At 42.9% G+C, this 24,298-nt stretch overlaps 1 protein-coding gene across 3 annotated transcripts in view; it reads left to right on the forward strand.

Annotated features, from left to right (window-relative positions):
* The first annotated feature begins 295 nt into the window (after positions 1 to 295).
* Positions 296 to 24,298, forward strand: part of gpc6a (glypican 6a) — a 162,076-nt gene continuing 138,073 nt past the window's right edge. For 2 of the 3 annotated variants that reach the window (XM_004543317.5, XM_004543318.5), the window contains exon 1: positions 296 to 887. In XM_004543317.5, the coding sequence (XP_004543374.2) occupies positions 728 to 887 (160 nt within the window). In that variant the 5' untranslated portion in view covers positions 296 to 727. The remainder of the gene's footprint in view (positions 888 to 24,298) is intronic. The other variant, XM_004543319.5, reaches the window with a different exon arrangement.

Genomic DNA, 24,298 nt, shown 5'->3' on the forward strand with positions numbered 1-24,298 from the left:
TCCAAACAGGATTTGGTGCGTTACAAATGTTCATAGCTGCTAAGATCATATTGTGCCTTATCTTTTCGATGAGTTTTCTAGCCTTCCTTCTTATTACTCCCATCGATTGGATTCATTAAAAGACACGGAATGGTCACAGAGGGTTCTTCTATTTCGTGCGCCAACATCAGATTGATGACATTAAAAGGAAATAACCTCAAGTGTGTGGCCAGTGTGTCGTTGTACTCCGCCCACACTCCCCGCGTCTCCAACATGTGTCTCCACTCTAATGTGCGATAGTGTGCGTTACCGAGAATGCATAAATGGCAGAGGACAGCAGCCACTCCACTCCATGTTTTGCCCTGCCCTGTGCGCTCTGCTCGCTGTGCAGCGTGCGTCTCCGTTGCATTTCGCTTTCCTCACACTGACATAAACACGGGGCAGCGGTGTGTGCGTGCGCTGGAGAAGTTGTTGGCACACTGAGCACCAGGTATCTTCTTCACGAGGATTTTGTTCAAACTGGGACCGATCTGACTCGTTGGCTATTTCTTTTCTTTTTCGAGGTGAAAATGAGGTGGAAGCACCAGCATCTAAAGTGAGGAGTCTCTCTCCCTCTCTCTCTTTTAAAAAAATGAAAATCTGAACGCGCAGACTGGAGAAATCGTTCAATCAGGCTTTGTTTTTTGGGATTTCTCTTATTCTATCGGATCTCTTATTTCTCTGTGAAACATTATCAAGGATTTCACTGATGTATGCGATGTGGAGACTGCAAGTCGCCTTATGTACTCTGTCGGTGCTGTCCCTGTCATCCGGTGGTGAAAGCAAAGCGCGGAGCTGTAGCGAGGTTAGACAAGCTTATAACGCGAAAGGATTCAGCCTCGTCAATGTACCTCATCAGGAAATATCAGGTAGGCGAAACTGACAAATCAACGAGGCGTTTGGCCCCCTTCACCACGTGTCACGTCTCGTTTCTTCCCCTTAAATCAAACAATTTTGCAATAATCTCTGTGATCTCCCTCAGACCTTTAACCATTTAATATGTCCCGTCACTAACATGCTGCATTTCAACCCCGCTTTTAATAGCGGATTCATGTAGAGTCCTCCGCGGTTTCATGAAAAGTATCAGCCTTTTCTCCTAATATATTCCATGAGGTTGACTTTGTCCAAGCTTTCATCTGAACTTATTCGTCGGTATTTGAAAAGTGTTCAGTGGATGCCATTGCGACTGAATCGGTCTATATCTATATATCCTCTCTCTCTCTCTCTCTCTCTCTGTCTTTTTTTTAAAATTTGCTCTTTGAAGGTCGCGTGGTCCTCTCCATTTCCAACTTGCTCAGTGGTGAATCACATTGAGCTGCCTTTCATTTCTTATCCACAATCAAACAGACACCAGGAGTGAGCCGCATGCGTAAAAGCATTAGTCATGTTGCTCTTTATGTAAAAATCTCAACGTGTAGTTTCATCGCCTATGTGTGTGTGTGTGTGTGTGTGTTTTTTTACATTTTATGAACCAATTTAAATATTTGGTTAATGCACAAACACTTAACTTCATTGACAATTAAAGGCAGGTTTTCCTCTCCTTAAAGAGTTGGCGGAGGTGACAGTAAGAATCAAAGTAACAGTGAGACTCATATGTGAGTGCATCATGTGTAATCTGCTGAAACACACATTTGAGATTCCCTCATGTCTGTAAATCGGAGCAAGTAAAGGACTGACTTTGGAACAGTGACACTAGAACATACCTTTGGAAAGTGTCTGCATACCTGTTGCTCATATTCAACAGAAGATGATCATGGAGCTTGTTGTGTTGGATTTGGCTAAATAGTGAGTAGTGTTTGCCAGCAGGGGGCTGTATGCACCCAACATGAAATAGTTCTTATGCTGTGGATTTTATTTGGTTTAGATATTCCTCAAGGCTACAGCTTAGGTTTTAATTCATGCTCTTTGGTACTGCTAAGATATGGGGTTTTATTATCTCTTGTGTAGTGGTAATCACATTTATGGTTAAAGCAAGAAAAGAGATTAGTCAGTAAACATAGCCTGCTTCATGAGAGGGAAGAGGAGAGGCAGAGAGTCCTGAAGTTAATCCCTCTATTGCCTCTTACAGACAAAACGGAAATGCTGTATTGGTAATTGGCAGTGTCATCTCATAATGATCACAGAGCCCTCTTATATGGTCTTAACATGGTTTTGGCATGATGGGGAATATGATGGCTTTGTTAATGACTGAATGTGTGTTTAAATCTTAGCCAGCGTCTGTATCTTGCATGTGTGAACGTGTATTAGAAATTTATCGTATTTCATAGTTAGAACTAAATGAGTCCAGGGGTGCATGGTGATTTCTGATGTCTTTGTCTTTCCTTTTTTGATGGTTTGTGATTAAACTTAGGGTGTGCAAAAAAGTAAAATAGCACTAAAATACTTTGGCATTGCAAGGATGCTCGAGTGAACTGCGGTTCAAAGCTTAAGTTCATGTTCAAAGTTTTTTTTTTTGGTTGACAGCTCTTAAAGGACTAAATTTTCTTGGCATTTGACCACATGTTAAAGTCAAAGACTGTTGGTTTTATTATAGAGCAAGATGTTTTGAGGGCCTGTGACCAAGTCCTTGTTGCATTTTTTGCAAAGCCAGTACTCTACGTGTAATTGGATTGTTTTTGTCTCCAAATAACCTTTGCATAAATACAACAGAGGGTAGATATGGGCCTCCGGAGAAGGGATAGTAGAAAGCACTCAATTATGCTTAATTAGCTATGCCAATACAAACGTGTGGTAAGCAGCATGAGCAGCGTTAGCGCTCATCCCTCCATCATTTGCTATGTCATGCTACTGCTATGCCTCTAGATACAAAACACACAGGTTTATTATTTCTGCAGAGGTGGCTTCCTCAGGTTCTAAGCTCCCATTTGCATAAGCTAATTATTTTGACAGCTTTCTGCCACTGACAAGCTGAGCTGCATTATTTCAGAGGTGACAAACCCACACATTTATCTGTTATGAAATATAACAGGGTGATAATTATTGAATCTACACTTTTAGCTTTATTTTAATTAGTATTAAACAATTAATCATAATGAAATGAAGAGGAACAAAGATTGAAAAAACAGACCTTTCCGTTGGTTATTTATTTGTGTTTGTTGATTGAATTCTAAGTGGAAGCTCTCTTCCACCCACACAGTGTTACCTACAGTAAAGAAAGAGTCTGAATGAGTCTCATGGGCTGTGGGGTCATAAAACTTATCCAGAAAGTAAAGAACCCGGTAAACCTTCAGTGCAACAGAGAGACCTCAAATTAATGTTCCATGGATTTACAGCTGACTGATACATCATTTTTAAAAATCTGTAACCAGTTGAAAAAAATTGCTTTTGTACTTGCCATGTATTTCATAACTAACTTTTACATTTTTTAATGGTACAAGGGCTTCCGGTAATAATGGTTACGAATTTTAACTGTGATATAAAATCAGCACATTTGGTGGAAACTATCCTGCTGCTTTTTGGACAATCACATTTACTGAACTGTGAACAGATGTAATATATATATATATATAGATAGATAGATAGATAGATAGATAGATAGATAGATAGATAGATAGATAGATAGATAGATAGATAGATAGATAGATAGATAGATAGATATTGCCATAAGTATTCACTCGTCTGCCTTCACACACACATATGAACTTCAGTGACATCCATTTTTTAACCGATAAGGTTTAATATGATATGTTGGCCCACCCTTCGCTGCTGTTCTGAGAAGGTTTTCCATGAAGTTTAGGAGTGTTCACAGGGCATTTGGACTGTTTTTTCAGAAATGCTTTTGTGAGACACTAATGTTGAACGAGATGCTGGCTCACAGTCAAATTCACAATTTCATCCCAAAAGTGTTCTATCGAGTTCGAGTCAGGACTCTGTGTAGGCCGCCAAGTTCTTTAACACCAAACTCTCTAATCCATGGATCTTACTTTGTGCGCTGGTGTTGGAACAGGAAGGGCCCATACCCAAGTTCTTCCTACAGAGTTGTGCACATGAAATTGTCCAACATGCCTTGGTTTCCTAAGCTGGAACCAAACTGCCAAGCCCAACTCCTGAAAAACAGCGCCACATCATTACCCACCTCCCCTCCACCAAACTTTACACTTGGCACAGTGCAGTCAGACAAACTCGTCCGCCGGATCACCAGAAGTAGAAGTGTAATTCATAACTCCAAAGCACACTTCTCCACTGCTCTTGAGTCCAGTGGCACCGCTGTAATGAAGCATTGTGCTTGGTGATGTCAGGCTTGGATGCAGCTGCTTGGAAACCCATTCCACAAAGCTCTCTACACGCTGTTCTTGACATAATCTGAAGGCTACATGAGGTTTAGATGTCTGTAGTGACTGACTCTGCAAGAAGTTGGTGACCTCTGCACACTGTGCTCCTTAGTGTGCTGCTTCTCTCTAATTTTTTTAGTTGACTTTTTTCAGCCTTTATTATATAGATGCAGTGAAGAGTGACAGGAAAGTGGAGAGAGAGAGAGACATGAAGACATGCAGGCAAAGGGCCGGATTCAAACCTGGGCTGGCCGCTCTCAGCTATAGAGCGTATGATCGCCTGCTCATCTCAGGGAGCTAAACCGGCACCCGACTGCTCCGTGATTATACGTTACATACCACTTTGTGGCTGAGTTGCTGTTTGTTCTCAATCACTTCCTCTCTGTTATAATACCAATAACACTTGACTTTGAAACATTTAGCAAAAGAAGTACACAAGTGACAATTTGTGCTATACATATACATATATGTGTGTGTGTGTGTGTGTGTGTGTGTGTGTGTGTGTGTGTGTGTGTGTGTGTGTGTGTGCGTGTGCAATTTAATATCTGTTGCACTAAGGCAAACATTGGGTGAATTGACAGAATGAACTCATTTAGATGGAGGTCAGACACTTTGGTGTTTGAAGACTGATATTGTTTTGCTCAAGGATTCTTAAGTGCTCTGGTTGGTTTACAGTACAGGAGCAGTGAGATGTAGATGGCAGTAAGAAAAAAAATCCTACCAGCTTTAGTTTTCATACAGTAAGAGGTCTCTTGGAAGAGTGCCAAGAGCAGGTGGGTAGGACAGAGTGGAGGTAGTGAAATACACTGTTGGATCTGAAAAATGTCTAAAACAGGCTCTTGGACAACTTCATTAAACTCCACCAGGTTGAACTTGTGATTCCTCTACTGTAGTGTCCATGCTATTGATATGCCATCCAATGCTTGGTTATACAGCAGTCAGCCAGCAGTACAGCTAGCCTGTGAGGATCACCCCTGTGCTCATGTGTCAGCCTTTATAGCATCACACACATTACTGCTTGATTGTCAGCCCTTTGTTCAAAAGCACATCTGCTTGTGAATGCTTCAGTAAGGCCCTGCCACGGAGCTCTTTCTCTGAGGCTTTGCTGTTAATATCAACATCTACTTACACAGAGCAGTTGGGATTCTCATGGGTGGATTCGACTCTTTGCTATGGCTTTCAAACAAAATCGCTCGATGTGCTGCAGTTCCTGTTAGTGCTGCGCAGAGTCTTATGTTTCCCTTTTCAAGAATAACAATTACCTTTGGGGTTCATCCATAGCAAATTTAAAGAATATTATTTGATTTGTCTGAGCAAAACAGTTATTAGCTGTTACACAATACAGCATCGTCTTCCCTCGTGTGAGTTCCTGATGCTCCAACTCTGTTTATCGCTGTGATCTGTGCTCGGCTGTTGCAGATGCCAAATTCCTATAAACACAACCCAGATATCGGATAACATTGCTTTTTGTACTTGATTGAATGTTAGGACGCTTGTGAAGCTTAAGTATATAGCACAGTTATTAATATTATTGTCAGTACTAAAGTCTCTTTGGCTCTTTCACTCTTTATTTATGTATGTATACATGTGTGCGTGTGTTTGGAGAGAGATACTGTGCAAAAGTTTAAGCCCACGTCTAATTTCTTTTTATTCTTCCAAGGAGCCAGACTTTCTTGTAATTTTTTTAAGTTGTTTCGATGAGTAATTCTACAGGCTTTGTGGAGGTCTTTCAAAACTCTTCTTTGGACATCCTGCTTTTTTATTCCAGTCCTTGTACCTCATCATTTCATCATTTTCACAGGAACTTTTGTGTTTGCTTATTAAGCCATTTAATACAGCCCTATGTATTATTAAAGCATAACACATCTTACTCAAGGGGCATGACACATCACAGCAGTTCCAGTTTTAAATTGTATCTTTATCCACATTAACTCACTTTCTTTAGTTGAATCTAAGAAAATGCCAAAGATAACTCAGTATTAAAAATTGTATTGGTGATTCCCGAAGAGCGATTAGTATAACATCCTACATATTTCAGCATGATGTGCAGTGTGTCCATAGAAAACTGAGAAAATTTGGAGACACTGAAGTGGAGGAAAGAAGAAATGGGAGGCCTAAAAACGATCTACAACAGATGCACAGTATTTGAAGGTCATGTTTTTAAGAAACAGGAAAAAATCCAGCGAAGACCTGACACAGGACCTGAGATGCATCTGACCCTTCAGTTGATCCATCTGCTGTTCACTGAAGCCTCATCAGAAATGGTTTTAGTGGATTTCTGGCTGTCAAGAAGCTGTTCTTAAGGTAGAGAAACAAGGCAAAAAGGCGGAGGTGTGCCAAATTACACAAGAACTGGACCGTAAATCAGGGGTGACAGGTCTGCATCCAAATTTGAAATCTTTTGTACAGATTTTCAACAATATTCACAGAGGAGGTCTGGAAAGAGGTGCAACAGTGAGTGTCTGCGCCATGTGTCATCTGTAAAACACGGTGGAGGCTCTGTCATGGTTTGGAGCTGCAGTTCAGCCAGTGGTGTAGGAGATTTTGTCAAAATTGATGGGAAAATGTAGAAAAATACCATCAGATTTTGATCCACCTTGCAATACCACCTGGATAGTGTGATTGGAAATGGCTTCATCTATCTATCTATCTATCTATCTATCTATCTATCTATCTATCTATCTATCTATCTATCTATCTATCTATCTATCTATCTATCTATCTATCTATCTATCTATCTATCTGTCTGTCTGTCTGTCTGTCTGTCTGTCTGTCTGTCTGTCTGTCTGTCTGTCTGTCTGTCTGTCTGTCTGTCTGTCTATCTATCTATCTATCTATCATTTTTTAATGTATTTATTTGTTTTTTGTGTGTGTCTGCATGCCTAATCACTAAGTAATGGAAACACATCAGACCTCTGCTGAAAGTGTGGGAATACTGCTGTAAAAGCCCTTGCCCAGCAAATATCCATATAAAAATTCTGAGGGGCAATTTTTTTCCAAAGCCCATTAAGATACTCTTGGCTCTGCCAAATTGGAAATAAGTCTCTTGCCAGCCTGTATACATCTTCAGAGAGAACAGTTAATTAGATGTGAGGGAGATTAGGCTGTGCGCATGTGGACGTGCATCTGCCTGTGTGTGTATTTGCAGCAGTTTAGCCTCACTATCTGGGTGTTTCTTTCGCTTTGCATCTCTATTGTAGTAGAAAATGACAAAACGTGCTTTGTTCTTCATTTGGTGAGACAGATTGTGTGCATGGAAGAGCTAAATGAGTTTGATTGTGAATCCTCCTGTGGTGCTGTTCAGATATGGTGAAAGAATGTCTGACAGTTGTCCTGACCTGAAGAATCTGTCAGCCCTCTGCAGGCATTCATCCCTGAAATGCACAAGGTCTGCAAGCTTTCTGGAACCTTCCTCTGTACCATGTATGGCTTTTTCTTTTCTGAGTAGTGTGAAAAGCCTCCGGGTAGCGTAGGAGCCTGCTATAGCGCTTTTTCCAGTTTTCAATCAACTGCTGGCCTAAATCAGTAATGGAGGGGGGGATTAAGAATCTCTACCCTCTCAAGCCTTGAGAGGAACTAGAAAATAAGCAGTGTGGGGTGTGATTGAACGTTTGGAGCAGAGACAAAAGAAAATTAGCATTAATTGATGATTAATGAAATAAAGCTTTCCTTGTAATGGAGAGCATTATCGAGTAACCACGTGTTGAAATGATAGCGAGACTGGCTCTGGGATACAAGAAGGAAGTTTGAACTTGAAGGATTAGTGATGTTTTGTGGTATTTGTGTGCATTTTGCACTGTTGAAAAGTATTCTCTAAACTAAACTGTCACACAACGTCACACGTGGCATTATTCCACTGTGGAAATTGTGCCCCTCTAGGATTCCTCTACCAGTGGGTGAGGGCGCTGCAGGGAAAATAAGTGGGTGTCACATTGTCAAATAATTGGTTAACATTGAAAAATAAGATGTGTTTATACATGATTATATGGCTGCTACCCTACTAGTTTCAGGTTCGACCTAAAGCCATATCAAACACATTGTCTATTACACGGCAAACACTAATCACTTCTATTCTACGCTGTGAGAGAGTTTGTGGCTTTCCTACAATTATTTATTAAGTCCATTAGAGAACCAGTGCATTCTGTTGTTTTTATTGCCATGGTCTTTCTTTTTACCCACAGAGCCCTTTGCCTCTGGAGGGAAGTCTCTGAATAGAAGTCCCAAGCCTGACACCAATGATAGGGCTTAGTGAGATGAGAGCCACACTGTGCTCTGGGAAAGCCACGTGGGTATATCACATCGAGGTGTCAAGGATGCAAATACATTTCACACTGGGGACTCTTTATTTGTGTTTTTCAGACACAGACATGTACACATGGCTGAGGTGATTTGTTAAAAAAAAAAAAAAAAGCCACCCCTCGGAGACTTGGAAGTAAACAAGCATTAAGTACAAATAAACATTGTGTACAAAAATTGTCATGGAAACTTCAGATGCTGTCAACAAATGCAGACAGCGATGGTGTCACAGGCATCACAGAGCTGACAATGACACGCTTGTTGTGTTAAAGATACATAGATGCTGTCTACCCCTCAAAGGCCTCAGTGGTGGCTTAACTGTAGTGAAACCACAGGGGGCTGTTGTATCAAAATCAATAGGGCAGATGCTCCAACATGTAAATGTTTTTCACAACAAAGAAAGCCACAGCAGAACAAATTAATTATGAAAAATAAATATTTCAATACAATAATCACTTAATCGCTGTCGCTTTCTTTCTTCTAACAAAATTAAATTAAAAAAACAAGCATTGAAAAACAAGAAACACATCATTATGTCAGGTCAAGTAAAAAAGTGTCTTGAAATTAGTCTTAAATTCTCTTTATTTATTGTACATTAGCCCAGCGGGCCCCAACCCCCGGGCCACGAGTGGGAAATTGATGGTTTTCAGGGTTTTTATTGGTTTTTAGCATCATTTTTTAAAATCGTTTTTATCGTTAACTCGGTTTCCCTGGGTCTTTTCCTCTGTGTTATGAACAAATCTTTTTTTTTGGTACCGGTACTGGTTTTATTTTGTTTTATTTATCTGAGACACCTTAAAGGCCGGTCCGTGAAAGTATTGTCAGACATAAATCGGTCTGTGGCACAAAAAAGGTTGGGGACTGCTGCATTAGCCCCGTCCTCAATGCTTTTTCAGCATGTTTGTAGATTTTTACTACGAGTCCACGCGTCCATCTGGTGGCAGATAGAGTGCATGCTTAAGGCACTGCTGGATTGGCTTAATTTTTCTGATCTGGATGCTACGCCCATGTTTTTTACTATCTGTGGTAAATACGTTAGGACTTTAGGTAGCCAGAGCCTGGAATGTCAGCAAACAACTGACTTTCAGCTTTAAAGCAATGAGTGATTCACTGTATATTACCCCAAGTAAAGGTGCCTGTTTTATTTCGTTTATACAGTGTTGATTTAACATGCCTGGTGACTTGATTGAAATGTTTTTGGTCCTGATACTTTGTGCTGTCTTTTCCTAGAATCAGTTTCAGTTTGGGGGAATTAGGTGGCAAAAAAATAAAGGCTTTGTGCTCACAGTCAGCTGCCTGTGTGAAGGTGTGTGCTGCCCCTACTTCTCTCATTCTCAAACCATACAAGAAATAAATAAATAAATAAATAAATGTCATTTGCATTTGTTCATCTAAAAAGTCCTCATATCAGTGTCACTGTGCTGTAATGTTTCAAAAACTGTTATTTGAGTCCATTTCTTTGGTTTAGACACTCTTAACAAAAGATGTGAAACTGGAAGCCCGCGCCTCTCCAGTGAATAGATGTTGCCTCACAAAGCAACAACACAAGAGGATATCACAGTGCCAACCTTGCAACACTCGTGACAATCTGCTGTAAAGTGTATTTTCAAATAGCAGCAGTTGTTAGTCAGCATAAGACATGCTGTTCCAGTTATAAATTAGGAAATTTATACTGATTACACGAGTTCACGACCTAGTTTAGTGTGATCTCGTTTGCAGCTTTGAGGTGGAGAGACTAATTGGAGGTCGTTATTATTTTTATATTAATGCAAATATGTAGAGGGCAGATCTTAACCCTCCCAGTCACATTTGCGGGCTTTAATTATAACATTAAATAATAGGCTTTGCAGTGAAATGCCTTGGGGGATATAATGACACTGTTTTTGTGTCAAAGGTCTGCTCCGTCTTCTTTCACCCCGTGTTACATAATTTCTCGGCCGTATTCCTTTCACACAGAAATATATGAGAGCCGCAATTAAACTGCCCCCAAATTTTTTTATTATACACTTCTGGTAAAATGCTAAAAATCTACACATTAAACTGCCGACAACATAGCAAGAGAGAGAAGATTTCCAAAGAGGTGTTGCAATTTAGATATTAATTAAAATGATTCTGCTTGTCTGAAAAAGCATGTGCAGTTTGATGAGTGTGTTTTAATAGCTCTGGAGCCATCATCCTGAATGTATCATGGCTCTGTATATTGCATTTTCTTCTTTTTTTCCCATAAAATTAGATTGTAATGAGGCATGTTCGATGTACAAGTTGCAACTTGCTAAAGACATCGGATCTCATCTGGAACTAAAGAAGTAGAGGGGGGTGAGCCAACAGATCATTTAAATCCCCTATCCTCATAGCCGTTGCAAATATACAGCTACGTCTTGCAAGAAAAGCCATCTAGGCTGGCTAGACTCATGCCGCTGACTTGAGTGGCGCCACGTGGTGTAGCTTCAGGGAGCCCAGCGATGACAAATGTGACAAGCTTATGTAGTCTTAGTGTTTGTCAGTCAAAGAAGGTTGATAAGGCTTGATTACCAGTACCATCTGCATTAATAGTTTCAGCTCTGCTAATTCAAGTGCTGTTGGAAAGAAGGCATTTCAGAAAGGCTCATTTGGACTGAACAGCCGATGTCTAGTGTTTAAATCTTCTGAACTCCTTAATTTCTTTACCCGTAAGATGAAACAGGTGCCATTGTGATGCTTCTTGGCTCATCTTTGTTCTTTGGCAGCTGCAGGGTGCTAGAATATGAAACGATGCCAGGCTCATCTCTTGCTCCCAGAACCCTGCTGTTTTGTGTCCCCTGTGTAAGCTGCCGGTAAATGAGTGGGCTGGTCAACTCACACCCCGGGGCTCTACCGCGGGCTCTTCAGACCACCAGCTGTTGTGTTTAGGACTGAGTCATGCACCAGTTAGCATGATGAATCCAGAGAATGAGTACAAGGCTTTAACCTCACTGTATGCCTCTTCCTCTTCCCTTCTAGCCTTTACTATTAAACCAGTGTGATAAAATGCACTAAAACGTTGGGAAATAAATACAGCTGTAGAAAGTTCCCACCAAATGTCCTCAAGGTTTGAGTGAGATCTTGTTTGTTTTAGGATTGTTGGTTAATCCCTGTGAAGAAATTGATCGAAGAAGAACATATACACACAGAGAAAATGACTTGAAGGCAGGTCCAGTAAATTAAATCAAGTTAATTCATTAATTGAAGTCAGTTTACAATACTGTTTAAATTTGCACTTGCATCAGTTTATATGGATGAGTTACTCTGATAATATTTAATAAAGTAATTAGAAGTGAGAAGCTGACAGCTTCTGTCGATATCGGAGTCAAAAGTGCGGCTAGTTTCCAGAAGAACTACTTATATTGCCAATACAACTTTAGTATGCAATATATTTAAATTTACAGATAAAAATAATCCAGGAGCAAAGCTACAAATAGTGGGCGGCACGATGGTGGTTAGCAGCATCACCTCACACCGAGTGCGAACTGAGTTTGAATCCATCAGCCAGCTGGGGCCTTTCCGTGTGCAGTCCTCCCTCTGCCTGTGTGGGTTTCCTTTAGATACTCTGGCTTCTTCCTACAGTCCAAAGGCATGCACATTAGGTTATCTGGTGACCAACTATGACTGTGTGTGGGAATGGTTGTCTTTCTTTTTGTGTTAGCCCCGCGGAAGACTGGCAACCTGCCTCTTGTCCCGCCCAATCACAACGCTGAATTGGATAAGTGGATGCATGGTTGTTGCTTACTTTCTTGATAATACCCACTTCCTCAATTTCTCCCTATCAGATATCCAAAGTGATTTACCAATTTTTTATAACCTGGGTTTACAGTGAACAAAGCATCAGCCTCGACCAGGCAGCTATACTCATGTTCTGAAATGAATCTTTACGACGCAGTACTTCACTCCAGAAGGAGTTGTCAACCCTCTGCAAGCTTTCATGTGCCTTATGAGTTTTCTCTCATCTAATTCGTGTCCTCCAGAACAACACTGACATGATGACCATTTATCTGAGCATTAGCTGAAATTAAATAAATAAGCGATTTCAAATTCACAGACACATAATCCTGCAACACCTCTTCTCAAATCCATAGCTTCTTGTGTTCTTTTTTCCTTATACAGTGTTCACTGTAGACTGGTGTAAATCTTGTTTGGAAAATTGGTCACAGCCATTAACTATGCCAGAGGCATGTAGCTATACAATATACTGCAGCTCCACTTTAATAAACTGAATGCATGACTGAAACTACTAGCCATAATATGCACAAAAGTGCTTGACTTATATGATGGGATATTTTTGACATTTATTGGAGAGGTCCTCTAATGCACACTGGTTCCAGATACCAGGTTTGCAGCCGAAGAACTCCAATGCAATGCAAATGCTAATTTAAGCAATAATGAATAAGAAATGGAGTTAAAATGTGTAGAATGAAGGTGCTAGGTGGGTGGAATGCTAAGAGCTCAGCGAGTACTCCTTGTAAATGTGAAGGAATAAACTGTGTTGGGCAAGAGTATTTGAAGTTGCCCACCATGACACTGATAACAACTCCTAGTAACTAGGGCATTATTAAACTGATTTATGGTTCTATCAGCGCATTAAGAACATCGGTTTATGGTTGGAGAAAGGCTGCGGACTTGGTGGAGAAAAATGTTGATAGAAAGTCAAAGTGTGACCTAACAAGAGCCAAATCACCTTCTTATTGATTTTGAACATAGTACAGTTATTATTTCCCTCATTTACACTTAATTAAAAGAATGAGTTAGTACATAAATCGAATTTGTAGAAAAAGGTATTTACAGTAATTACCAGTATGTAACGCTTTTATATATAAACAAATTGTTGTATGTATATATGGACACACTTGCAGGAAACACAGAGAGAGTTGAGAGTTTTAAGTTGTTCTACCGTTGCTGCTAAATTGCTTCTCGTTTTCCCACAAAAATTGCTATCTAAGGTTCATGTCAATTTCCTACAATTTGTGATACAGCCTTTTTCATATTTCCAAATCTGCAGTAGCTTCTCATTTAACTAAAATGTTTTTTCAGGTACAAGAACTGGCTAGTACTGATATTTTATTGTGTGAAATGGAAATGCCTCCAGCATGTATCATTGTTTCAGCAAAAGAGTTTTGGAGAAAAAATAAGAAAAGAAAAAAGTGTCCTTTGGGATTTTAACCCAAACAAACACCTGTATTGTGTGGGCATTCAGTAAAAGTACATATTTGATTATAGATGTACTGAACAGACTGTAGATGTAATTACCTCGTCTGTTTTTATTGCCTATCTGCTATGCTGTCAGTTTACATTAATGGAAGCAGAGATAATCACAGCAAAACAATCTGCATATTGTCTTTTTTATTTCATACTCAAAGTGGTTTTTTTTTTATTAGCACACACTCTGATGTTGTATCAAGCACACAGGCTGGGGATAAATGAAGGGCAGAACTGGTAAAAGATTGGCAAAGGCATCATGAAATGATGACATTTCGCTGTGAAGCATATATGTATCTATACATTACTGTAACACAGTCGGTTTTCCAACTTTTTTAAGTTATCTGAAAATTAAAAAATCTTTCAGTAGTCTCCAAGTGTGGTAACATATGGTTGGAGCAATTGTGGGAATTATCTGTGTCATCTTGTTTGGACATATTCAATTTGGGTCTCGAGCCCCTGTGGAAAAAAGTTGAAAGTGGGTGATTTGGGTGATGGAGAGGCGGTCCAGATGGCAGAGCAGCAGTAAGATCAATCATGCTTGATGCATTTTTCCCACTTCAACATGCAGACAGATGTGAGTTAACTCAGTAATTGGGTTTACTTCCAGGTTGTGGATTTCTCTTGACAAGTAATAACACCATAAAAAGAATGTGCAAACATGCTCACAAAAGCTCTTAAGTGTGCATTGTTTGATGTGTTATTCCATCCTACCAAAAAAATTACCATCCATCATCTTTCCAGGTTTAACAGGCCACAGAAAAGAAACTGTTTATAGTTAAGTTCATTTTATACATAAAGATGTACTTGCAGGATATAGAATCCTTTCTGCTAATGCCAAGACTAAACTGATGAATCCTGTGGCCGTATAGTACAAAGAAAGAAAACTGGAAAAACAACACATAACTATCCCAATAGTTGGGAATTCAATTTGTTATTAGATTAGCTGTTAGATTCATTAATTATTTGAAGGTTACTACATACACAGTTTCATTTTCAGTGTAAGTAGCAGTGCCTGACTGCAACACTCAGAGTGACCAACTGATGACCCAAAGGTTGAGTGACCACTTTATGATCACAAGACATTTGCACAGATCACCAAGTGGCAGGCAACCTATATCCAAAGGATTGTGGTCCAACTTGTACTGTCTGAAGACATAGATTAGTGAAGGTTAGCTAATAATTGCTAATTCATAAACATAGACAGATTTCCGACACATTGCAATCAGTCTGAGTTAGCTAACTTGTCTGCGATGTGTCTCTTTGCAGTAGGGGACTCGACTCAACTGGTTGTTAAGTGATTTTATTTTGGTTCTACACCTTTTGACTCAGTGTACACTATTATACTATATACTGCCTGGTGCCTACTGTATGTCATTTTGCAGTTAAACCATCATCTTGCAGCAACTACATCACTACTTGTGGAGAAATGTCTCCACAAACCTTATGTACTTGATGTGAATTTCTGTGTAGATAGCAACAGATTTGCAATGTTTACTGATTTATCATAGTTAATTCCCAAATTGCATGTAATTCCCCAATCCTCACCATCTTATTGCCATTTTATTGCTGTCTTAACACAAAATTAAAGTCAAGACAGCAACTGACTGCGATTGGTCACACACCTGGTCCCCATCTTCAAAGCAGCAATTTCAAAGGCAACGAGATCATTGCACTTGATCGCAGTAATTTTGTTCATACCATGGTTTTTCCCTAGTATGAATGTAGCAATCTGTTGCACCATTTGAGTTTTCAAAGTTTGCCAGTACTATCGAGGAAACTAAAGTCATGTGATAGAGAATAGCGGTGGGAATCAGGAAACACTGACCACAGTCTGTCAGCTCAGTGGGAAAAGCAATTTCGATTGACAGCAATATTTTTATTAAAATATGCTACTCAATATCAGCATATGAGTATCTGTTGACAGTTCCAAGATAAAGTCTTCCAATATTTTGCAGTGCACCTGTTTTGTGACCCATACAACAGATTTGAACACAGAATACATTTCTTGACACTTCAGTGTGAAAGTCTGTTAAAGGACAAAGGTTCAGTTATATCCAGTCACTTGAAAATGTCACTTTTGAGAGGCTTCAAACTGCACAATGTGTTTCAGTGTCTTTAATTTCTGAATTTCTAAAGTGTTTCAACTGAAAAATGGCTGAAGGTAATGAAAAATATGATGTAGTGTAGCGTATTGCAGAAAGTGAGCTTGACCCAGTGTATCATCAGGCAGTTGGTAACCCACTTTTACTTTGCATTTTAAATGTTTCTTAGATTGGTGTAGGGATAAAGCCGGTCCCATTACATCCAGAATGCCTTTGATTGCAGTCATTCATTATGCTTATTTTAAAAGTTAATATTTTATCTGGAGTATTAATGCCACAACAGTACGTTAGTTTGCTCAAAGCTATTTTTTTCTCGTTTTGAACATTACAGAGGATTCACAAAGTCTTCCATCATTCAACGACCTTTAATTCTGTTTGCAAGTTGGATTGAGCTTTATTTTGCCCTCTAATGTAGGTCATGTCAGATGAATAAAGGGCCTTTAAAATGTGCCACAGCCTGAATAAAGAAAGTATAGTCAAGGCTCAGATGTGAGAGGGGACCTTAGCTGTACCGGAGTCAATAGATCTCAAAGATAGAGGTGTCAACCTTTCACATGCTCAAGCAGTCTTTTAGCTATTACTGCCCAGTGTGCTGAACCTGGCCTGTGCCATTTAGTATAAATAGAGGAGAGAGAGAGAGAGAAGTGGAATGACAATAACCAGCAGTATAACCAGTGGCAGGGACTGAAATTCACAGACACGTCAGTGTGCCTGGATTTGTCATAAATATAAGTGTGCATTTTCTTTGCAGCTTCAATAACCTTTACTTTGAAGGGAGTCTGGTTGTTCAATACATAACATTAACATTTACAGGCCTTTTCATGAAGAGCAGACAAAAGAGTCTCTAATCACACTTTTGATTATTCAGTAATATAGAGAAATATACGGTGATGGAATAATACCTGCACTGTATGTGAGTATATGTATGTTAGGTAGATAAAGGATATATAGTTTCAGGTTATTTCAAATTAAATGACTAGACTTGATTAAATTTGAGTTTAATAAAAACAAAAGTTACTTATTCTTATTACCTAAAGTTAGAGTTAGGATTGGAAAAGTAAGGATGCTATGTAAAAATGTCATAAATTCTAAAAAAATCAAATCATCATCTAACTATTTACTATTCAAAGCAAACATATCATTTTAGTCTTTTTTTAAAGTAGCAGCACATTAAGTAGAAACTTAAATAGGACATCCATGACACAAACGTGACAGTGGTTCAGTATGTAAAAAAGTGAACAGCTGCACTTTTGTGCAGTAATTCTTCATCCACAGATATTAAAACAGATAGATCATTGTGATATATTTTTATTTCCAGTGTGTTGAATGGCTTCCTGGGGTTTGACTGAATGCTTTTTGCCCTGTGTGTGTACTGCATAACAATATACCTGCTGGTATGTAAAGCTGTATAGTAAAGCGAGCGGTGGATTATGAATGGCATCTGTGCTAAAAGCAAAGAAACAACGCTAAAGTCAAATTGCGCTATGGATGACATATGAGATGGAGGCAGAGTAACCTCAGTTGGTGAATTAAAATGTCAAGAGCGTGGACCTGTTTCTGTAGGCCTGCGCTCTCATTCATAGTCAGCGAGTCTCTGTGCACGTTGGTGCTTTATGGCAGCTGGGCTGTAAGAGCAGAGAAGAGCCAATATTCTGGAGGCAGCCTCAATGAGAGTGGAGCTGGAATCTGGTGGTAGATCAATGATAATAAACGTGATTCATTCAAGATGGTGCTTCCTAGTTATCGAGCGTGGCTCTGCTGTGGCGTGAAAACCGCAGTAACTGGCAGCGTCGAAGACACGCTGGAACCTGCTGCAAACAAATCCAGATTTCAGTCTAGGTACGAGTTACTTGTACAGTATCTCCTGTATAGAGCGGACCTAGAGTCTTTCTTGTTAACTGTTTTCTGGCCAGTTAATTTAGAATACATTTCACCCATTCGTGCTACAATAGAGCAGCCATTAATTTCACTTACTGCCTCACTACATCTTTTTATGAATTTTCAGGATGAATGAATACTGCTCTCTCTCTCTCTCTTGCATGCTCGCTCTCTCTCTCTCTCGACTTGATGATCTGTTGGCTTGTTTGGCATGGAGCTCTGGCAAGAACCTCCTCACTTTATAAATGCTGGCAAGGGTGGCCAAAAGATGTACCAGATGGCACCACCCATATGCAGTTTGCCCTTTGGCCAGGTAGACTAATGAATCCTTGTGAGAGTTAATCTGGCATTAGACTCTCAGTGGGCGTAGAACCCACACTTTTCCCACAGCTGCCCTGAAATATTCTTGAGATTTTGTGTTTCCCTTGATGTTTTTTTTTTAAGCTTTAGAGATAAGCTAAATCTCTTTAGCATTTTAAAATTACTACAGGTGAAAAGTGTGTTACCTATGCAGTATCACCTTTATGATGGACATTTATGGATCTGTCATTGATGTGAGCTATATTGATGGTTCTGGATTTAAATTGTTGAAAAATTTTATTATGCTAAATATAATCATGATATGTAATTATGCCAAAGTAAAACTAATTCCGCTGCCTTATGTTTGAGCTGTTTAAATGTGCTGTGCTTTCGACTAACATCTCCAACTTGACACAATTAAACCGACAGTGCATACTGGAGATGTTGGGAGCACAGGCTCACACAGACTCATGTACTGAACCTGTTGGGGCTCTTAAATCCAGACTGTAGAGGTCAGAGGGGAGAGGCTGAGAAAAAACAGCCCAATAGGCCAGCTCAAACTGTGGAAAAGAAGAATAGTACCGCGATGTTTCGTTTTCTTTGTTGCATCAGATTCTTCGCATAATGCGATCTACTATGTTGAAGTGGATGCCTCAGGACCTCCTTAACTTCAGCTTTGATGCTTTATCCTCAGGTTTTCCTTTGAAGGCTTATCATGAGTTGGCAAAGTGACTGAGACTAATCGAAATTCATCTGGGCAGGCTATGACTATTGAGGTCCCCCACCTTGTAGCACAACAACACAATATACAAACTCACCCACCGGAAGACCAAGCAGATCGGTTACTGAGCAAACACCAGTGAGGGTTGCATGCTCATGTGTGCCTCTGTCCACTATCTACTTTACACCATTGCTTTGCATTGAGCCAAACATTTCTTTTCAGTTTTCCCCACTGGCCTTGATATTTGTTTACTTTCTGTCTATGAAGAAAAAGAAGAAAAATATTTCAGCATTACAGCCCAGGTTTTGTAAATACATACTTACATGTAAACATGTAAGTATGTATTAGGTTTCAAGCCTTAATCTGAAAATTCAACATAAGTAATCAGCTACTCACTGGGGTGTTCTCAAACCAACCAAGCTTTTCAGTAGACACTGTGACTGCCGAATAAGCGGTGGCTACTTGTTGAATTTGGTGTGATTACATGTCATCCTTTAAAATATGCAAACCTGGTTCAAACAGGAATTTGTATCAGCTAAGCATGTCATTTTACCTCCAGCTGATACAGCTGCTTATAATTATGAATAATTTAGCACTCGTCTTCACACGTTGCAAAAAAATATAAACTTATCAATTTATAGAGCGCATCTCTTTTTTTCCTTGACATCCAAAAACAACTTTATAACTAATTTATAACAGAAAATGTCGGCAGTAAAAGAAAAAAGCTGTCATAATAAAGTAGGATGTGTGGAAAACTTCAATAAAATGGTGTGGCTGTCAATAATTTGATACCTCTAGTCAAGAAAACACTTGTATGTGTGAAGACAAATCTTTGTATTTGTTGTGAGGAATGGTTACTTAGTCTTGTAAATCTAAACCTCAGTGGCAGTCCTCTGCTTTAGTGCATCTGAGACACTTCTAAACTCAGATCTGTTGCATGTCACCAGGGAATGTGCTCCAGTTGTTGCGTTTTTAACATCACACGGCTGCCTAAGAAACTGTAGGCTCTGCTGCCAATTTTAATGAACCACTGTTAGAAAGGATAAGAAATGTGCCATCCTTTTTGCTTGCCCATTAGGCACGATTGCAGCATATGCCTCGCCTGCATGTGAAACCTCAAACACTCTGAGTGCATGCTTCTTTAACATCAAGGGATATGAAGCCAAAGGGAACCGAGGCCATATACATGGCCGCTGAAATAAAGCATGCTATATGAAGTTAGTTCTTTAATCTGTGTCTGATCATGCCTCCTGGTCATCTCATCTACTTCTTCCCACTGACCTACATATTCCTAGTTAGCAGTTAGTCTGTGTGGTTGGTTAAAGATAGATATCATTTAAAAATCATCTTAAAGTAACATGTATAATGGGTTCAGGGAACCTTGAATTCTGTGAAAGCGTCTGTGTGGTTGATTGCATGTTAAATGGGCATCGAACGGGCCCATCTGTCCGTTGCCTGAATCTAGTCAGCAGTTTCACCTAATTATAACGCTACGCCTCAGTCGTGTTTTGGACATCGTGAAGATAGTGATCGAGAGCAACCAAACACATCTGCACATCAAAGAATCTGAACGAAACAATGAGTGTTTGATTGCATATGCAAGCAAAGCAATATTTCTTTTGCCTTATTTCTTTCTGATTAAGAAACATTTGAGTTAACGCCAGAACGTTTCACTGTAAAATCCCCAAAGAAGATTACCATTTGTCCTTAATTATCTTGCTTTCTGTAATTACATATATTTAAATCTCTAATCAGCTCGTTCTGAAAGATGTGCTGCGGCGCCTTCTGACATCTGCGCTCGAGGACAGAGCGGTACATTAGCAAACTGGACTGGGTTGAACACAGGGGCGATTCTAGGATCAGAGCTTTGAGGGTGCTGAGCACCCAGAGAGCTGCCCAGCCAGGCAAGATAAACTTTACTCGTCACGATGAGTCGTCTTCCCCGTGTCTGTCAGTCCCTGCATCCTTAAACGTCTCCAGTTGTCCCGAGTTCCCTGTGACTGTCTCCTTGGTGCATTTAAACCCCTGTTCCTCCCTGTCCTCATCGTCTGCTGTCTTCGTCTCTGTTATCAGTCATCATAATTTTACCATCTCTGAGTAAGTTTGTAAATTTCTTTATTAAATGATACGATTCTTAAATTCATCAAGTCTTTCTGTGCCTGTGTCCTCGTCACAAAACATGACATCACTGTTTTGTACATTTTAACACAATTTAATCCCCACATTTGTGAAAGAAAAGCAAAACACTTTTTTTACTGTCACGAATCGCTGTGCGGCAGGCAGGAGTAGGACCCAAAATGCAGGACTCACAGGCACGAGGGAATGAACTCAAAACTCAGCTTTATTTGCCGGCGGAACAAATATACAAACTTAAACTAAACTGGGAAACCAAACTAAGAACTCACAGAGAGACACAGGGAGATCCACACAGCAAGAGGGACGACGTCACAGAGAGCACAGGAAAACACAGGGCTTAAGTACACGGGGAGTAATCAGGGAATGGGCCACAGGAGGGAGACACAGCTGGGAGCAATAAGGCTAACGAGACAGGGGAGAGGTAAAACTGAACACACTGACATGAGACATGAACTTTCAGAATAAAACAGGAAACTGACACAGAATCAGACAGGACACTGAACATGACAGGCAGACTCATGAGCAGACACAATAACACCATGGACAGACGGAGGGAACACAGAGAAGTGGGAGCAGGCAGGCAAAGAACAGAAACCTAACAAGTGGCAAAATCACAACAGAATACACACTCGGAATGAACAAAAGCATAAGGAAACACAAAACACTGAGTCCTCAGACTCAGGACCATGACAGTACCCCCCCCTCAAGGGCTGGCTCCAGACAGCCCAAACACAGAAAAACAAAACCAAACAGAAAACAACCCAGGGCGGGCGGCGGGGGCCCAGGACGGAGGGCCCGGAACAGAAAACAAAAGAAGAGCACAGCAAACACCGGAGCCCAAGAAAATAACCCAAACACAGAGCAGTTCAGGGGGCCGACCGTGCGCAAGGCAACGGCGGCGACGCGGAAACAGTTCAGGGGGCCGGCCGCGCGCAAGGCAACGGCGGCGGCGCGGAAACAGTTCAGGAGGCCGGCCGCGCGCAAGGCAGCGGCGGCGGCGAAGGGGACGACGGAGCAGTTCAGGAGGCCGACCGCGCGGAAGGCAGCGGCGGCGGCGAAGGGGACGACGGAGCAGTTCAGGAGGCCGACCGCGCGGAAGGCAGCGGCGGCGGCGAAGGGGACGACGGAGCAGTTCAGGAGGCCGACCGCGCGGAAGGCAGCGGCGGCGGCGAAGGGGACGACGGAGCAGTTCAGGAGGCCGACCGCGCGGAAGGCAGCGGCGGCCCTCCAGTCTCAGGCGTGCTGGCCATGGCCTGGTGGGCACAGGGCCAGACGAAGCAGCTGATGCGGAGGCTGGACCAGACGAAGCAGCTGATGCGGAGGCTGGACCAGACGAAGCAGCTGATGAGGAGGCTGGACCAGACGAAGCAGCTGATGAGGAGGCTGGACCAGACGAAGCAGCTGATGAGGAGGCTGGACCAGACGAAGCAGCTGATGAGGAGGCTGGACCAGACGAAGCAGCTGATGAGGAGGCTGGACCAGACGAAGCAGCTGATGAGGATGCTGGACCAGACGAAGCAGCTGATGAGGATGCTGGACCAGACGAAGCAGCTGATGAGGATGCTGCAGCAGACGAAGGCTCTGACGAGGACGCAGAGGCTGAGGCCGGGCCAGGCGAGGACGCAGAGGCTGAGGCCGGGCCAGGCGAGGACGCAGAGGCTGAGGCCGGGCCAGGCGAGGTTGCAGAGGCTGAGGCCGGGCCAGGCGAGGTTGCAGAGGCTGAGGCCGGGCCAGGCGAGGTTGCAGAGGCTGAGGCCGGGCCAGGCGAGGTTGCAGAGGCTGAGGCCGGGCCAGGCGAGGTTGCAGAGGCTGAGGCCGGGCCAGGCGAGGTTGCAGAGGCTGAGGCCGGGCCAGGCGAGGTTGCAGAGGCTGAGGCCGGGCCAGGCGAGGTTGCAGAGGCTGAGGCCGGGCCAGGCGGAGCTGCAGAAGCACAGGCAGAGGCTGGCCCAGGCGTAGCAGAAGCACAGGCGGATGTAGCCGGGCCAGGCGATGACGAGGCGGTCGCAGATGGCGGCTGGACAGGCTCCTCGGGCCCTCCAGCTGATGCGGCGTGAGGCTGAACGGGCCCCTCGGACCCTCCAGCGGAGACAGGAGGCTGAACGGGCCCCTCGGACCCTCCAGCGGAGACAGGAGGCTGAACGGGCCCCTCCGACCCTCCAGCGGAGACAGGAGGCTGAACGGGCCCCTCCGACCCTCCAGCGGAGACAGGAGGCTGAACGGGCCCCTCCGACCCTCCAGCGGAGACAGGAGGCTGAACGGGCCCCTCCGACCCTCCAGCGGAGACAGGAGGCTGAACGGGCCCCTCCGACCCTCCAGCGGAGACAGGAGGCTGAACGGGCCCCTCCGACCCTCCAGCGGAGACAGGAGGCTGAACGGGCCCCTCCGACCCTCCAGCGGAGACGGGAGGCTGAACGGGCCCCTCGGACCCTCCAGCGGAGACGGGAGGCTGAACGGGCCCCTCGGACCCTCCAGCGGAGACAGGAGGCTGAACGGGCCCCTCGGACCCTCCAGCGGAGACGGGAGGCTGAACGGGCCCCTCGGACCCTCCAGCGGAGACGGGAGGCTGAACGGGCCCCTCGGACCCTCCAGCGGAGACGAGGAGGTGCTGGCGTGGGAGCCGCGGAGTCCTGGATGAGCTCATCCGAGCTTCCAGCAGGAGCTGATGTAGAGCCAGAGAGGTTTGGGACCCCTGGCTGAATGTTAAGCCGAACAGAAGACCGTATCGCTATCGGGGACTGGGCCAATGGTTCAGGTGCGAGCTGAGCTGCCGGACACACGGGGACCTGAGCTGCCGGACACACGGGGACCTGAGCTGCCGGACACACGGGGACCTGAGCTGCCGGACACACGGGGACCTGAGCTGCCGGACACACGGGGACCTGAGCTGCCGGACACACGGGGACCTGAGCTGCCGGACACACGGGGACCTGAGCTGCCGGACACACGGGGACCTGAACTGATGTCTGTAGTAACGGTGGTGGTGAGAGTGGAGTAGGTGGTGGAGTTAATGACTTCACAGGAGAATGAACTAGAGGTAGTGACGGTTGTGGTGCTGGTGGTTGAGTGGGTGACTGTGCTAAAGGAGGCTGCACTGGGGACACTGGAGACTGCACTGGGGACACTGGAGACTGCACTGGGGACACTGGAGACTGCACTGGGGACACTGGAGACTGCACTGGGGACACTGGAGACTGCACTGGGGAAAGCAGGGCTGCAGGTGACTGCGCTAGAGACTGCAGTGATGGTTGTAGTAGAGGTGTGACGGGTGGAGGAGTGGCTGAAGCAGCTGCGGGTCGGGCGGCTGGTGGCTCAGCTACAGAGCATATCAACGGCAGGGCTATGGGTTGAGTGTCTACCTGAGTAGC

The sequence above is a fragment of the Maylandia zebra genome, linkage group LG1 (genome assembly GCF_041146795.1).
Source record: "Maylandia zebra isolate NMK-2024a linkage group LG1, Mzebra_GT3a, whole genome shotgun sequence".
NCBI classification, from domain to species: Eukaryota; Metazoa; Chordata; class Actinopteri; order Cichliformes; family Cichlidae; genus Maylandia; species Maylandia zebra.